At 39.3% G+C, this 17,807-nt stretch overlaps 1 protein-coding gene across 2 annotated transcripts; it reads left to right on the top strand.

Moving 5' to 3' along the window:
- Positions 1–4,029: 4,029 nt before the first annotated feature.
- On the top strand, positions 4,030–15,891 carry cdc23.S (cell division cycle 23 S homeolog). Of its 2 annotated transcripts, XM_018254065.2 has the most exons (16): positions 4,030–4,231; positions 7,952–8,024; positions 8,633–8,770; positions 9,365–9,407; positions 9,597–9,702; positions 9,965–10,097; positions 10,276–10,453; positions 10,541–10,638; positions 10,915–10,996; positions 11,083–11,236; positions 11,800–11,919; positions 11,992–12,067; positions 12,671–12,732; positions 13,784–13,862; positions 13,942–14,061; positions 15,041–15,891. In XM_018254065.2, the coding sequence occupies exons 1-16, from the start codon at positions 4,125–4,127 to the stop codon at positions 15,215–15,217; spliced, it is 1,746 nt and encodes a 581-aa protein (XP_018109554.1). In that variant the 5' UTR covers positions 4,030–4,124; the 3' UTR covers positions 15,218–15,891.
- The last annotated feature ends 1,916 nt before the right edge of the window (positions 15,892–17,807 follow it).

The raw sequence follows: 17,807 nt of genomic DNA on the forward strand, positions 1-17,807 counted from the left end.
GGATTTCAAAGCTCTCTGTTAGTTTACATTGGTTGTTTAGAGGTTCATTTATGTAAGTGTGAACTTTCACATTCACCCATTCACAAATATATCTCTAAAATACCATAAAACGAGCAGAGAGCTGTGAAATTTCTTTTCGGTGAGCTGTGGCGAGCTCTGTTTCACCCTTTGATATGTATACAGCATACCCCGTTGTGTCAAGTACAGTTGCTTGGCATTTCATTATACAGTTCAAATTGTACAACAGATCTGTACAGGACAGACCTTGCTTTTTAAATTGTGTGCACATTATCAGAGGTTCGCTAAAGAAATAGAAGGCTTACTGGTGGTTGCAGGCACAATTTTAAGAAATGCTTAGCTGTTAGGAGAGAAGAGACTGACCTCTAGTGGTAAATGAAAAGGGGAAAAAATAGAATCCACCCATTGCAGTCCATGAACCTGATAAAAGGGGAACTATCGCGAAAATGAAAATTTAAAGGGGACCGGTCACCCAAACAAAATTATTCCAAATCCTATTTTATCATATTAGTCAAGCAAAATGAACTTTAATTACACTGTATAAATTATTTGAATATTGTTTCCATCAGTCTGGGAACTCATAATTATAGCAACCAGGAAGGAGCCATTTTGTGGACACTGTTATTAAGGCAAGCCTTGTATCATCTCTGAATCTTGTTTGCGCACTAGGGGACAGGGACCCAATGTCCATCCCCATGCACTGGTTACACAATTAAATCATTAAGAGAGCTGGGGGAAAGCAGGGAGAGCGGTGACATCTAGGAAGTGCTGAATGGAAAGTGAAAGTAATTGTTTGCCCCGCCTCTATGCCTAGGCATAGAGGCGGGGTAGGCAACATTTGATTGACAGCTGATATTTTTAAATGAGTTTACAACAGCTATGAATGCTTTAATAAAAAAAAGAAATTGGATTTCATATTTAATTTAAAAAGGACTTTTATTATACAGATTTTTATGTCTGGGTGACGGGTCCACTTTAATACAGGTATAAGCTTCATCATACTTAAATAAGAAATTGCATTTAAAAGGAAATAATCCCAGTGTAAAGCCAATAAATTTATAATCTAACCAGTGGTACGTGGGGTCTGGGTGCTCATGCCCCATACCTACAGCTCAAGGTGGCGGTAACCAACCAAAACAGGAAATGTCAGGCACTCACAGATCCCACAGACATGCTTGTTGAAGAACTAAGAACTTTATTTCACGCTACAAAGTAAATTAATACAAAGCTTATGTATCAATTTACTTTGTGGCCTGAAATAATGCTCTCGGTTCTTTTACAAGCCTGTCTGTGGGATCTGTGAGTGCCTGACATTTTCTGTTTTGGTAAAATAAGACATTCTCTAAATATAATCAATTAAAAAATCTGAAATTGTTTCTGAAATAATTGTGTAACTCTTTACTCTCCCCCTCTCAGCCTCTTTTTCTCTTCATTCTGTCTTCTTGCAGGAGTTGGAAGTCTGATTTTGAATGACAGCTGAATCCAATACATCTATTGGATCTAACTGTTAATGAAAAAGAGAGAATGCAGAGAAACAGATGCTGAGAGAGGAATAGTGAAAATAAACTTGATTATTTCAGAAATTATCGAGAATTTCTAAAGGATTATATTTAGAAAGTTTCATATTTCAGTATGACGATTAAATTGAAATTTTCATGATAGTTTGTTTTCTTTTAGAAAAAAAGTCCCCAACTTTTGGCAACCCGCTTGCTGTGATTACGTTGATTACGTTGCACACATACCTACTAAAAGGCAACACATGGAGGCAACAGTCACTTAGCGAGAACAGAAGTGGGGAAAAGATTAGGAAGATATTTATGTATTCACTTTACATCAAAGATATGATTATTTTTCAGCAGGGAACATGAAACTGTTATTTTTAGAAAATATACATCCCATTTAACAATTTGGAAACTCCAATAAATTTTCTCACCATGGACATGCTCGCTTTCTGGCAGAACACAGACTGCCACTGACTTTTTGCTGGTTGTAAGTCAATTTCAGATATGGCATAGTTAGTAGATACAGTGATTTAAAAGAACTATAGATATAATAGAAATGGGTCATCACCATAATGGGGCTCTGACAGCTCTGAGGTGGCCAGTAATGATGTGCGGGTTGATCTGAAACCCCCGGGAAAATTTGAGAGAAAATTGTGGATTAGGATTGGGTACAGGTCAGATTAGGGAAGTACAGTTCTACTCTGTTTCCAAAGATTTCCTGTCTTGGAACCAGAGATGTGCACAAAATCATATATATAGTATTTGAACTGGGTTTCTCTTTGATCTGCTGCACTGAAATGCCAGAAAAAATACCAAATTTCTAACTGAATTGGCTCTTGGCAGAGAGCCCAAGAATACATACTTAACATACTTTTGTAACAGTTTTAGATAAGGTAAGAACTTAATTCACCTTCACTAGCACAACTGTAATAACACATAAAAACAGCAGACGTGTTCAAAGTTTCATAACCTGCCAAATTTTGTAAAATGGACATGGTAATTAGGGGGGTGTGGTCACAAAAATGAGCGTGGTCAAAAAAGTTTTTGCTGAGCTACGCGCTGCATACTTTTTCCAAAATGTTGGGAGGTATGGAGTTGTGCATCAATTAGAGGCAACAGGCTCGATTTCTGTCCCGTTTTCTCAATGTTTTAAACATTTAAAATTCAGTTTTAAATCCACATGGGTGCAGTGGTGATTCTCATCTCCCTGGCGGCCTGAGGCGGTTTCCACCCTATCGCCCCACATACCTCCCAACTGTCCCATTTTTAGAGGGACAGTCCCTCTTTTGACAGCTCAACCCCCATCCCTCATTTGTACTGAAAAGTCCTGTTTTTCTCTGCAATGAACAGCCAGAAAAAGAAACTATGTTTCTTACTTAATTGGCTTTTGGCAGAGAGTCCAGAACATCCACAGCTGCTAATAAGATACTTTTGTAACAATTTCAAGATAAGGAAATAAGTAATTGTAACAATATAATATAACAGGTCCCTTAGGAAAAGTTACACTCCCTGCATTAAGGGCAATTCATTAGCAAAACTGTAATAACTGAAAAAAAAACACAGAAATATGTTCAAACGTTCATAACCTGCCAAGTTTTGTAGAATGAACATGGCAATTAGGGGTGTGGCCACAAAAAGTGGTGTGGTCAAAACATAATTTGGCTGCGCTACGCACACCTACTTTTTTGTCCCTCTTTTTCTTTCCAAAATGTTGGGAGGTATGCACCCTCACTAGTGATGTGCGGGCCGCCACGATACCCGCGGGTCGGGCAGGTTCGGGTCAACCTGGCAGTGCTCCTCGCGGGTGGCGGACGCAGGTTGAGCTCTTCTCCTGCTCTCCCCGCCAGCCACCTTCAAATGCCGGCATCTGACTTCTGGTTCTATACTAGTCTCACGTCTGCTCGCCCCAACCCTTTTGTGACATCATTGTGACGTCATCGGCAGGGCGGGTCTATAAAAGGACCCTGGGAAGCGGGTGCAGGCGGGCGCGGGTCATAGCAGGGCGGGTTAGGGAAACCCTGACCCGCACATCACTGACCAGAACAGAAATATGGCTCTTAACATTACCAGGATGAATTGGGCAGTGCTTTACATTAACTGAAGCCATATTGAGTAATCTCATTATTTAAATGTTTTTTTTATTTATTGGGCAAATCATTGGGTTTTACAAGGCTGAAAACCAAACAAAAAGTTTAGACCAGATCAGGCCTTAGAAACAACAAATTGGGTCAAAACCGAACAGGTGACAAACCTATGGCTAACCAGATAAGAAGACTGTATTGTTTTATGAAACAACCATCTCTAACAGATCACATATTTTAGTTTTAACTTCCTTCAGAAGTCCTGTCCCTTAGTCTGCATACAACAACCAGAGCTCCAGCGAGCGAGCTTCTTTCCTGTTCTGGTAAAGCGCGCTCTTTACTAACACATTTCCGTCTCAACCAATCGGAATGTTCGTGAGTCCTTCTCAGCCAATCAATATGCTGCTGCGTTACGTTCGTTCTAGGCGCCGGAAGTTGGAGAACGCTGCCGGCAGCAGTAAGCCCTTTCCTGATTGGAAGATGTCACTGAAGCGCCCAGCCAGCTGGAGAGCAATAGGCAAAGATGGCGACGACAAGCGGGATGTTTTCTGATTTGAAGGAAATCAAGAAGCAGCTGCTAAGCGTAACCTGGTTGTGTCGGGAGAGAGGTCTGACGCATAGTGTCAAATGGTAGGAGCACCGGAGAGAGACCTGTCTGCAATATTCTTTTCATTTGCAGCCGTCTGAAATAGTTATGTGCTCTTTCTGCCTTTACCATAGCCCCATTTGATATGTAACATATGTACATTATGACCTTTCTGTGTTGCAAATGGAAACAAAAATGAGCAAGGACTGGGGATCACGTGGTCATTGTTTGTTTTTAAAGCAGTCCTTGTTTTCTTTTGTAAAACCACCAATATAAGTTCAGCAGTGTGATTACTTCATATAATTGACTTTTGCTTGAGGAGGGGGGTATTGCTGCATGATGGGTATCATCCAATGTCTGGTCATAACTTGTCACTGGTATTCAATTTTGAAATCTGACATGGGGCTAGACATTCTGTCAATTTCCCAGCTGCCCCTGGTCATGTGACTTGTGCCTGCACTTTAGGAGAGAAATGCTTTCTGGCAGGCTGATGTTTTTCCTTCTCAATGTAACTGAATGTGTCTCAGTGAGACATGGGTTTTTACTATTAAAGGACCAATAACATCAAAAATTTTTGTAAAAAAATTCGTTAGTATACAACGAAAAATAAACACCTAGACAAATGAAACTTTTAAAATGCAAAGCCTTTATTAAGAAATAACTTACCGAAACTTCACTTCCTGTCCTCTTCAAAACAGGCGATACGGCGACCATCCATCCTGCAGAGCTCGATTTCTCCCCCTGGCTATTCTAGTGACAGCTGTGAAGGAGGCTGAGGCTCTGCTCTCGTGTTGGCTGGTGGAGCAGGGTTTGTAGTGGGGTTCATGGGCAAAGTTTTCCTGACGTGCCCCGAGCCTGCCAGTGCCTGAGTGCACCGCACCTTCACGCTGCCTCCAACTCTGCTCTGCTGCTGCTAACGCTGTCACACTGATGATGCGGGCCCTACATCTGCTCCCCACTCAGTGAGCTCAACTAAAGTAAATTAGCGCCTTGGATAGGGAAAACTAAATGTTTACTTGCAGCACTGAGTTAATCATTGGATTCGGGGAATGTCGGGGGCAATGGGCTGTTAAAGCAATTACAGTGAATCGCTGTTGGGTTCTGTTGTTTTGCGCTGATCTACTGCGCTGGCTGTTACGTGTTACTGAAATCTCTGCAAGGAGTAGACAGAATGCGGTTCCCTCACTCATACCCCCTAGCAGCAGGGCTGAACAATATAAAAAAAAGGACTAGGGGAGGTGAATCGCTGTTGGGTTCTGTTGTTTCTGATGTACTGCGCTGGCTGTTATGCGTGGCAAAGTTTTCCCGATGTGCCCCAAGCCTCTGCTGCTAACGCGGTCACACTGATGATGCGGGCCCTACATCTGCTCCTCACTCAGTGAGCTCAACTGCGCTGGCTGTTATGCGTGGTGCAATGTATGCATAGCATCTCGATTGGCAAGTCAATGGAAAACCACGAATGATTCGCCCAAGGCAGAGTAAGCGCCTACACCTCCCGGTCTGCTTCTCTTACCTGAAATATCTGCAAGGATCAAGGCGCTAATATACTTTAGTTGAGCTCACTGAGTGAGGAGCAGATGTAGGGCCCGCATCATCAGCGTGACAGCGTTAGCAGCAGAGGCTTGGGGCACATCGGGAAAACTTTGCCACGTATAACAGCCAGCGCAGTACATCAGAAACAACAGAACCCAACAGCGATTCACCTCCCCTAGTCCCTTTTTTTATATTGTTCAGCCCTGCTGCTAGGGGGTATGAGTGAGGGAACCGCATTCTGTCTACTCCTTGCAGAGATTTCAGTAACACGTAACAGCCAGCGCAGTAGATCAGCGCAAAACAACAGAACCCAACAGCGATTCACTGTAATTGCTCTAACAGCCCATTACCCCCGACATTCCCCGAGTCCAATGATTAACTCAGTGCTGCAAGTAAACATTTAGTTTTCCCTATCCAAGGCGCTAATATACTGTACTTTAGTTGAGCTCACTGAGTGGGGAGCAGATGTAGGGCCCGCATCATCAGCGTGACAGCGTTAGCAGCAGCAGAGCAGAGTTGGAGGCAGCGTGAAGGTGCGGTGCACTCAGGCACTGGCAGGCTCGGGGCACGTCAGGAAAACTTTGCCCGTGAACCCCACTACAAACCCTGCTCCACCAGCCAACACGAGAGCGGAGCCTCAGCCTCCTTCACAGCTGTCACTAGAATAGCCAGGGGGAGAAATCGAGCTCTGCAGGATGGATGGTCGCCGTATCGCCTGTTTTGTAGAGGACAGGAAGTGAAGTTTCGGTAAGTTATTTCTTAATAAAGGCTTTGCATTTTAAAAGTTTCATTTGTCTAGGTGTTTATTTTTCGTTGTATACTAACGAATTTTTTTACAAAAATTTTTGATGTTACTGGTCCTTTAAGTGTTGTTCTTAGATCTACCAGGCAGCTGTTATCTTGTGTTAGGGAGCTGTTATCTGGTTACCTTCCCATTGTTCTTTTGTTTGGCTGCTGGGGGGGGGGGAAAGGGAGGGGGGTGATATCACTCCAACTTGCAGTACAGCAGTGAAGAGTGATTGAAGTTTATCAGAGCACAAGTCACATGACTTGGGGCAGCTGGGAAATTGACAATATGTCTAGCCCCATGTCAGATTTCAAAATTGAATATAAAAACATCTGTTTGCTCTTTTGAGAAATGGATTTCAGTGCAGAATTCTGCTGGAGCAGCACTATTAACTGATTCATTTTGAAAAATTTTTTTTTTCCCATGACAGAATCCCTTTAACTTTCCTTCTCCTTTAAGGCATAAAGCATAAGCCTATGATTAAGGGATTGACTCACGATATGCGTAAGGCAATAGACATCTGTAGGACACTGCCGTAAACCTGCCTGAGTGTGGTCCTTCTCTTTGGTTTTTGGAATATAATCGTATACAGTACAAGAGACTGACTTACTGTTTGTTGTAAATGTAGTGAATTGTATGGTTGAAGTATGATCTGCAGTCACATTTAGTGATTTTATTCACCACAACTGGCTCCATGCACAGAGCCCTAAACAATCAAATCTGCTTTGCCAAGGGCAGAATGTATTCATCTAATCTGAGATTAGCCCCAGGCTAGTAGCCTCTCAAAGTATCTGACCTATATGCGCTCCAGGCTGCTGGATTTATTGTATGTAGTTGTACATAAACGGCAATAGCCAAACACTGCTGTTCAAGTCAGCACGAAAACTTGGATCTGGCACAATGCAAAAGGTATATGGTGCATCAGCAAATACAATTTTCCCTTTAAAAGATGAGCTGTGACCAGACCAATGCACCACCAACATCAATAGATCAACACTGTCAAAACTTTCTACATGTCTGGCCAAATTACACACAGGTCTCTTATTTGGATTGTATTTGTGTACTCTATGGAAATAATACCTAAAAATTAACATTTAGAATGATGTCAATTTTGCACACAAAATACAGATTTTTAAAATGGTTTTATAAATATCTAAACTATTTCTTCCCCAATAACAAGGCTTGGAATTTCAACTACTATCTGGTTTCTAGACCCTAATTATCCTAATAACAAGACAACAGTTTGGAACACAGGATGGAAGCTGAATAGGAGAGTAATAAAAACATTATAAAAATCACTATTCGCAGCCAACTAGTTTGGGTTTCTAGGGTCAATTATGTTTATCAGTTTTTTAATAAAGTAGATCTGAATAAATATAGCTTGCAGATGAATATCTCTTTAGATAATAACTGTAGCCTTATCCTTTGTATTTGTAATTTCCAGGGCATCAGAACTTGCTTTCTCTCTGGAATCTATTCCTCTGAATGAGCTTCCCTCAACCGCAGCACTTACAGAGGTATGAGAAGTATGCTTGGAACCATACCTAACGTGCTTTTAGTTTGGGAAACCAAAAAAAAAAAAACCTGATTGTATTCAGTGAAATTCTCCCTTCATTTACTGCTGTGGATAGGAATAGTCAGATGGTCCCTAACTGCTGAGCAGGGAAACAATCATACTTATGAACAGCAGAGGGAGCCCCCGCCTTACTTTCCAGCCATGCAGAACTCAAGCAGCTTTGTTTATGACGATCCCTAAGCAGCCCAGACCACACTGAGCATGTGCACAGTCCTAGTCTTGCAAAGATGTTAGTCACAAGATGGTGACCCCCTGTAGCCAACTTTGAAATCATAAATTATTTGTTTGATTAGGCTTATGGTGGAGTAAGTTCATGTTTATATTTAGTATACAAAATACAGCATTTCTAGCCTTATTCTATTTTAGACTTTACATGCCCTTTAAGGATTCAGTTTGGGCAGGCAACTGGATTTGGTGGAATTCTGCTGAAAAAGCCAGAAAGCCCAAACCAAATCCTGGATTATTTGCATCCCTAATTAAAACATATTTGGAGATGCTAGAAAAGTTAAAATGTGTTTATCTATAACCCTCTGAATTTTCTTTCTGTAGGAGGATGCCCAGGACCTGGATGCATATACACTGGCTAAGTCTTACTTTGACCTAAAAGAATATGATCGAGCTGCATATTTTCTTCGGGGGTGTAAAAGCCAAAAAGCCTATTTCTTGTACATGTACTCCAGGTATTTGGTAAGAACAATGCATATGTTATCAAACAACAGTATTACATGTAATGACTGATTTGGATAGGGATGGTAGTATCTCTCAGTGATGTCAAGTCCACTTTATACATATTCATTGGCGTAACTATAGAGGAAGCAGACCCTATAGTCTCTGGGGGGGGCACAGTTTGGGGCGCAGGGTTGGTAAGATGGGTATCGGAGCCCAGCGGGCCCCTCTGAAGATTTTTTTGCAGGAGGGCCTGGCACTCTCTAGTTACACCACTGCATATATTATTCATAAAATAAAATGGAAACCCTGGGTTATATTATCAGTAAAAATTACTTGGCTGATTGCATCAGAGCAGACTACTACTAGCTGCACCTTATCCCTTGATTAGCAATATTATTATTCATATAATTACTGCAAGAGAAATGAACCTTCTGAAAAAAATCAATATTTTTTTCTACCCATTAATCACAAACTGCTTCACATTTTAATAATTTAAAGGTATGGTTTTGGAACATGGTCTGGCAAGGTGGTCAGGATTTTCTCTTAGACAAATTTATTAGTACTAACTGCCACACTTTAATTGTATTCTATATATTTGGCTTATCTTTTTAGTCTGGAGAAAAGAAGAAGGACGATGAAACAGTTGATAGCCTTGGTAAGCCTTAAATAAATTCAAACTGTTCTTTTACGCAAATCTGTGCTGTTTAAAGCTAGTATTGACATTTTACTTCTTTAATTTCAAATCATGAACATCTGAAGCTACATAAGTGTGTGAAATGTTCATTGGAATATAGCCCAAACATAAATGTGGTCTTTATGTCCCTTTTTGAATTTTATAATTTAGGTCCCCTTGAAAAGGGGCAGGTAAAGAATGAAGCACTGCGGGAACTACGTGTGGAGCTGAGTAAGAAGCATAAAGCCAGGGAATTAGATGGATTTGGACTTTACTTGTAAGTGACTAGTCCTCTATATTGTATTGCCAAAGGTTATTCCTATCTCTGAGAGCTTTTTACACCAAAAGCTCTCAGAGATCTGAACACTATAATCTAGAATGTGCATTGTTTAATAAGTTCTTTCCTAATTGCTAGCTTTAAAATGTTTTTTTTCCTTTGTAACAGTAGCTTTGTGTACTGTGGTATACATGGTCTTTTAAGACAGAAGCAGAAAACCTTTTTATTCAAAAATTTAGAATATACCCATTTTTCCCGTTAGGTATGGAGTGGTCTTGAGGAAGCTGGATCTGGCAAAAGAAGCTTTAGATGTATTTGTGGAGGCAACACATGTCTTGCCTTTGCATTGGGGAACCTGGCTGGAATTATGCAATTTGATTACCGACAAAGAGATGGTAAATAGAAGTTTGCATGAACATTCTATACCTTTTTAGACTAAATAGAATTACATGGAGCAGGGGTTAAACTTTTGCCTTGGTCTTTATAGTGCTCAATCGTTTTGTCCTATTAATAGTGCAGTAACTGCACATAAACTTTATATTATAGTATCAAATGGTTAATATGTTCCAACAGCTAAAGTTCCTGTCCCTGCCAGACTCATGGATAAAGGAATTCTTCTTGGCACACATATACACAGAGTTACAGTTAATCGAGGAGGCATTGCAGAAATACCAAAGTCTTATTGATGCTGGCTTCTCTAAGAGTACTTACATTATTTCTCAAATTGCTGTTGCCTATCATAACATCCGAGGTAAGGAGCATATGTTGCTTTCTGACTGTTGCTTATTCATTTATAAAGCACTCTGAGATCAAATAATGTTTTTTTTATACTTCATAGATATTGACAAAGCTCTGTCTATATTCAATGAGCTGCGGAAACAGGATCCCTACAGAATAGAAAATATGGACACCTTTTCCAACCTGCTGTATGTCAGGGTAAGTTTTTAGTATTGGACTTTGCTAACTCTTTTAATTGTGTGGCATTCATTTGTTGCACTCCTGTAATTTATGTAACTTTTTAATGTTTTGTTTGTATCTAACTATATATGTACTGGCTAACCTTTTGGGGTGTTGTGTCAGCAATGCACCAGCAGTAGATAGAAGTTTTAGGGAAGATGGGCCATCATCATTTTCTTTTTCTTTTCTTTTTTTTAAAGTAACAAAACTCCTGAAAAGATCTTCATTAAACTGTTCTTGTATTTTGTTTTAAAGGGTCTTAAACCAGAACTAAGCTATCTGGCTCACAATCTCTGTGACATTGACAAGTACCGAGTTGAAACGTGTTGTGTAATTGGTAAGGGGTTACCAAAGTCTGTTTTGTATTACGTCACCTGTATAGTTGTGAATCAAGTGTTGACTGGGTCTTTATTGTTTGTGTAGGCAATTATTACAGCCTTCGCTCCCAACATGAAAAAGCAGCCTTGTACTTCCAAAGGGCATTAAAACTCAACCCTCGATATCTTGGTGCGTGGACCCTCATGGGACATGAATACATGGAAATGAAGAATACCTCTGCAGCAATACAGGCTTACAGGTTAGTATTTTAATTTAATGCAATGTGTGTGCCATATGATTCTGTAAGTATAGTGTTATAAAAATGTAGGAAAACTGCTGAAAGCTTGATTCCCAACTGATGTTGGTAGTTTAAAGCAAAATATAAACTCCTCTATAATCTTTTTCATTTCATCTCTGCTTTTTTGGATTCATACGTACAAATGCAAAGTGCAATATTGCTTTGCTCAGAACAGTGTCACTTTCACTAGTTTGATTGGGTTCCAGTTAATGCCAGTGGATACAGGGCTGCCTAAAAAAGAATTCCCTGTGCATGCATGGAAACATCCTAAAGCATCCAGCCACTACCATTACTTCAAAACCCAACCTACTCCCCCCGAAAGTTTAGCAGACTTTGACCTGTGAATCAAAACGTCTTAAAAAGTCAGTTGGAGATGGCAAAGGGTCCAATGATTCTTCACTGACGAAGAATCTAACTAGTGTGACATTAGCCTTCAGCTTTGTGTGCTTCTAGTGTTCTGTGTTAATTTGGCACTGTTTAGCACTATTAATACTTTTAAATTAATACTTTGTGGTTTGTAACAGGCATGCAATTGAAGTGAACAAGAGAGATTATCGTGCTTGGTATGGATTAGGACAAACCTATGAAATTTTAAAGATGCCGTTTTACTGCCTTTATTATTATAGACGGGCCCATCAGCTCAGGTATTGTTTTATTTTTGTAGCTGTAGACTTATGGTTCTTTGAACATATATGACTGTTTCTGTTTCTTTCCAGACCCAACGACTCTAGAATGCTTGTTGCTTTGGGGGAATGTTATGAAAAGCTTAATCAACTTGTGGAGGCTAAAAAAGTATGTGAATTTGTATAAACATTTTTTTTTTAAAAATTAGTGTTGCCTTAAACTTAAAGGAACAGTTCAGTATAAAAGTAAAAACTGGGTAAATAGGCTGTGCAAAATGTTTCTAATATAGTTAGTTAGCCAAAAATATAATGTATAAAGGCTGATTCAAAAGCAAACTGTTATGACCCACGTACCTCCCCTCAAGTCCCTGATTGGTTACTTGACCCATGTGCCCCCCTCCTCAAGTCACTGATAGGTTACCAGACAATAATCCGTGAAAACCAAGAGAGCTGCAAAGCAGGAAGTAGTATTCTGGCTATTATCTTACACATCCAATCACTACGGCCTTTATACATTACATTTTTGCCTAACTAACTATATTGAAAATATTTTTTATTCTGCACAGCATATTTACCCAGTTTTAAGCACTGTTTATAATGATATCATTTACAAGTTAAATAAATATGTAATATAAGCCTGTAACACACACGCACTTTCCCTAAAGCATGGAAATAGTACACAGTTATATTTTACATTATTAAGAGTCTTGGGAACAAAATGAGAAGAGCAGTACATATTTTTACTTTAATGTATAATTTGTTTTTCTGTCAGTGTTACTGGAGAGCTTATGCTGTGGGTGATGTGGAGAAAATGGCTCTGGTCAAGCTGGCAAAGTAAGTGTCCTCCATACATAATAGTGAAGTTCCACATAAAAAAAAAACTTGAATATTCTCTAAAATCTGTGGTTCTATCTATAATGCAGAACAAACTAGGCAAGTGCTAGCTGTAGGTGTCTGCTTTCCCTCCAGAGGCCATTAGCTTACATCTGTATTACTACGATGAGGAAAATTGTTATATTATGTTATATAAAATGTTATAGATTTTGGCTGACTTTTTCCAAGACTTTTTCCTAGAAGAGTCAAATGGCTTTTGTGCAAAATGCTAGAGATATTTATTTGTGTGTGCCTTTACACACCGTGTATCTTTTACATGATAATTGGAGACATTTTCTGATATTGTATCAAGATTTGTTTAGTTATTGATTGGGTTATGTGGTGTGATCTGCTTGTTGGCGAAAGGGTACACACTGCGTCTCAAACGCCTCTCACTGCCCGTGGTTTTTAATGAGGTGGAAAGAATCGGATCCAATGTCAGCAGCAGCTTCCTATAGCTTCACAGACAGGCACAGTTTCGGTATGAGTGCAGCTACGTGGAGCGGAGACTGGCCCGAAATAGCAGGCATTATTCCGGATGATCTGTACGTTGTAGCTGCACTCAGGCCAAAGTTGTGCCTGTCTTTGAAACTACAGGAAGCTGCTAATTACATCTGATTAAATGTGTGGCTGACTCAGGTCTAGACTGGGATTCTGACTAGGCCCTGGCATTTCCAGTATACAGAGTACACAGAGGCCCAACCAGAACCCACACCCTCATCACCCCAATAAATGGTGACTGTCTTTGGCATCTTAGAGCAGCCCCTCTGGTATTTGCTAGAATCCACAGATTGTCAGTCTGGGCTGAGTAAACCAGCTGCATAGTAGGATAGGTTACCTAGACAGCTAAATTGATCCTTGAAAATCAGCGTTCGTAGCTTATTTATTAAAATAAGACATCAACAGAGCAAAAATACTTGTTTCCTTTACACCAGTACAAAGAAACATAGAGCACTCTATGCCATGTTTAACATTGTGTAACATTTATGTGCATTTTCAAATATATTTAAAGGCTTCATGAACAACTGAACGAATCGGAACAGGCTGCCCAGTGTTACATCAAATACATACAGGACATCTACTCCTGTGGGGTAAGTCACTTGGGAATCAAGGAAGCCCTGCCTTCCAGACTGATCAGTAGCCATATAACCTATCTGTGTATATTTATAGGAAATTGTGGAGCACCAGGAGGTCAGCACAGCCTTTCGCTATCTGGCTCAGTATTACTTTAAGTGCAAGCTGTGGGATGAGGCATCTGCATGTGCCCAGAAATGTTTCAATTTTAATGATGTAAGTATTTTTACATTTATGTATTTGCTGATTGTAGATTTTATTTTAATTAAATGTATGACCCTTTTTCTACCAGTTATGGTAGAGAAACAAAATGGATAACAATGGATAATATCTTTGCACCACTGTACAAAGTGAAGTTTATGGCACGTGTTTGTTTGCCTATTTTGCTGGCCACTCCTTATGTGGGTTGTGTGTCCAGAAAGCACTAATAAATGCTTTGGACTAAGGAGTGCTGCTGAGAAGCATGTTTGCAGTAAACATGAGATTATGATGCACATTTATCAAAGGTCGAATTTCGAATTCATACGAAATGTATTAATAAAATCTAATTTTTTAAACTCTGACTAATTTAAACGACCGAAAATTCGAATAGAATTCGATCAAACTCTATTCGAATTTAACTCGAATGTCAGGAAGGCTGCAAGCATCTCCAAATTGATCCCTGGACCTCTCCTTTGACTTAAACAGCGATGCGACAGGTTTTAGGTGGCGAATAGTCTAATTCGATATCTTAAATACTTAAATATGATAAATCTCAAATAGAATTCTATTTTTTTTTTTTTTTTTAAAGAAACTCATAACTCCCTAGTCGAATTTGACAGTTTTGACCATAAAAAAAAATTGAAAATTCGAATTTTCAATTCGATCCTTGATAAATCTGCCCCTATATGTTGCATGGCATCTATCTAATTTTTAGTGCTATCTTGCATGTTTTAAGCAACATTTGGTGCAATATAAATCTAACTACAATCTAGGCTTCTATGTTATTTTTTTAATAATACACAAAACATTGTTTGATCAGTGACTAGAATATATTCATATACTGTTTCTAACTTACACTCATTCATTGACCGTATTTTATTCAAATATTTTGATGGCCATAGAACACGGCGGTTAAGTCAGATCTGCAGGTGTTTATTTAATACAGTAGTTGATTTTTGTTCTCTGCAGTTTAATAATGAATTTCCTTTTTCAGACCAGGGAAGAAGGCAAAGCTCTTCTACGTCAGATTCTACAGTGTAGGAACCAGAATGAAAGTCCATCAGCTGATCTCCCAGCCACTGCTGCTTTCTTCCTTCCACAATCACTTTCCGCCAACAACACCCCTACAAGACGAGTGTCTCCACTTAACCTTTCATCGGTCACACCATAGTATAGTGCCGGCTGCAGCAGAATTTGAACTTTGATATATAGGGGTTATTTATCAAAATCCGAGTTTATCAAATTATTTTCTTTAATATACTCCGCCCAAATCTGCACGGGTTGTTTCCCTTTATTTATCTGAAAATTTTCTGTGCGAGAAAAAACTTCGTACGAATATATTTCAGGGTTTTTTTTTTTTCCAGATTTTTCACCCGAAAACCACAATCTTCGGATTATTGCACGAAATACAGCGCAGATCAGGATATCTTCGCGACTACTCCAATTGACTTATATACAGCCATGACAGGTCTGAGATGTGGATTTTTGGTTTTTGATTTTTTCCATCCTCTGGGTATACTAAATCCCGGAAAAAAATTGACGGAAAAATTTGAATTTTATAGTAAAAAAAACCCCCTCAATTTTTCGAGTTTTTGGCATTCGGACTTTAATAAATAACCTCCATAGTGTCTGTGTTGAGAACAGAAATTGGACTATTGCTTCAGCTGAAGCACAAACTGCCTCTTCATAAGGAGCTTGTCTATAATGAATAAAATCCTGCTACAGAACAAATACAGGACTGTCAGGTTTGTGCTGGCACAGACAGCTCAGCAGCAATATGGGAAGAGCAGATGCATCTACTGCTTTGTTCTTGCACTTCTTGTCAATAAACTTTTTATACTGTGATTGCGTCTACATTTTTATTTATCCATGTCCAAAGATCAGTGCCAGTAATAGTCTCTGTATTTTCACCTTTTCTTGATGGGCCTCAGTCAATATTGTTGTTATTCTTATTTATCTGTTCACTTACATTTTAAAATAACAGCTGGCTAAAAAAAAAAAAACCACCCCATAACCCAAAAGCTATCTTCAGTAAGGGCAGTCCACGGTACCCATTTTTCAACTTTAGATTAACTAAAATCCACTTAGCCAGCAGAAAGGCAACTGAAGAGAGGTCAATAACTGGTTAATGATTTGTCAGGAAGTGTTCAATTCAATATTTAAACTAATGCAGCCAGGCACTGGATTGAACGGCAGATTGGAAAATTAACAGAAGAGGGCCTGAACTTAAATAGAGATTTTTGTATTCACATGGATATGGACAGGACTAGGGCCTCAAGAGCTACATCATTAAAGCTAAATGTTGTAAATTCGGTTGGACAACTTACCCTTGGGAGAACATTATTGAACAGGGGTAGGCGGCAAACCATGGTTGCCATACACAAGCTTGCCAAATGAGTGTTAATTCCATAAATGCACCCACTACTTTACTGACCTAACAATTCCTCTGCAGCCCGAGACTTTGTTATTAAATGACACAAGGGCATGGTAACCTGAGTGCTGAAGTAAGCGTAACCTAAAGTGATGAAACAGCCCTGTTGGTTTCAGCTTGTAATTAAATATTCCCAACATAATATTAGAAAAACAATAAATCAGGTAGTGACGCTTCAGCCTCAAGGCCCGGCAAATAAAAAAAAAATTATTCTGAAGGTTGAGAAACACTGTAGGAAGCAGAGATTCCCATTTATCTTGTCTTTAGGGACCAACAAATTAAAGGAACAGTTCAGTGTAAAAAAACAAACTGGTTAAATAGGCTGTGCAAAATAAAAAATAGGGATGCACCGAATCCACTATTTTGGATTCTGGATTCGGCCGAATACTGAACCAAATCCTAATTTGCATATGCCAATTAGGGTTGGGAAGGGGAGAACATTTTTTACTTCCTTGTTTGTGACTAAAAGTCACACAATTTCCCTCCATGCCCCTAATTTGCATATGCTAATTCGGATTTGATTCGGCTGAATCCTGCTGAAAGGCCGAATCCCGAATCGAATCCTGGATTCAGTGCATCCCTACTAAAAAAAATTTCTAATATAGTAAGTTAGCCAGAAATGGAATGTAGAAAGGCTGGAGTGACTAGATATTTAACAGAACAGAATACAACTTCCTGCTTTTCAGCTCTCTAACACCAAAAAATTAAAGTGTTTTATAGTAAGGAAAATATAATGTAGTGTTGCCCTGCATTGGTAATACTGATCTGTTTGTTTCTGAATCACAACTATACAGCACAGGTTAAATAGTGGATAACAGATAAGCTCTGTAGAACATAATGCTGTTATGTAACCTGAGCCTTTTCTCCTTTGAATGGCTGCCCCCATTGCTACACAGCAGCTTATTTATATAAACAATAGTAGTGTTTCTGAAGCAAGCACTGCTGTTTTATCAGTGCAGGGAAACAATGCTTTATATTTTATTACTTTAAAACACTTTAATTTTTTGATGTTACTGTTCCTTTAAGGGGGCCATATGTTCAATGAGATTGCTTTTGAATCTGAGCTGAATGCTGAGGATCAATTGCAAATAGTTATGGCCCATGTGGCCCACCCCTTGAGTCACTGATTGGTTACTGACTGGTAACCAATCAGTGGAAACCAAGAAAGCTACAAAGCAGGAAGTAGTGTTCTGACTTATGTTAGACACCCAGTCACTCCAGCCTTTATACATTACATACTATATTAGAAACATTTTTTTTTTATTTTGCACAGCCTATTTATCCAGTTTATCCATTCATCCTAGCCAGAAAAAGAAAATTAAAATCTAGT

The sequence above is a fragment of the Xenopus laevis genome, chromosome 3S, assembly GCF_017654675.1.
Source record: "Xenopus laevis strain J_2021 chromosome 3S, Xenopus_laevis_v10.1, whole genome shotgun sequence".
NCBI lineage: Eukaryota > Metazoa > Chordata > Amphibia > Anura > Pipidae > Xenopus > Xenopus laevis.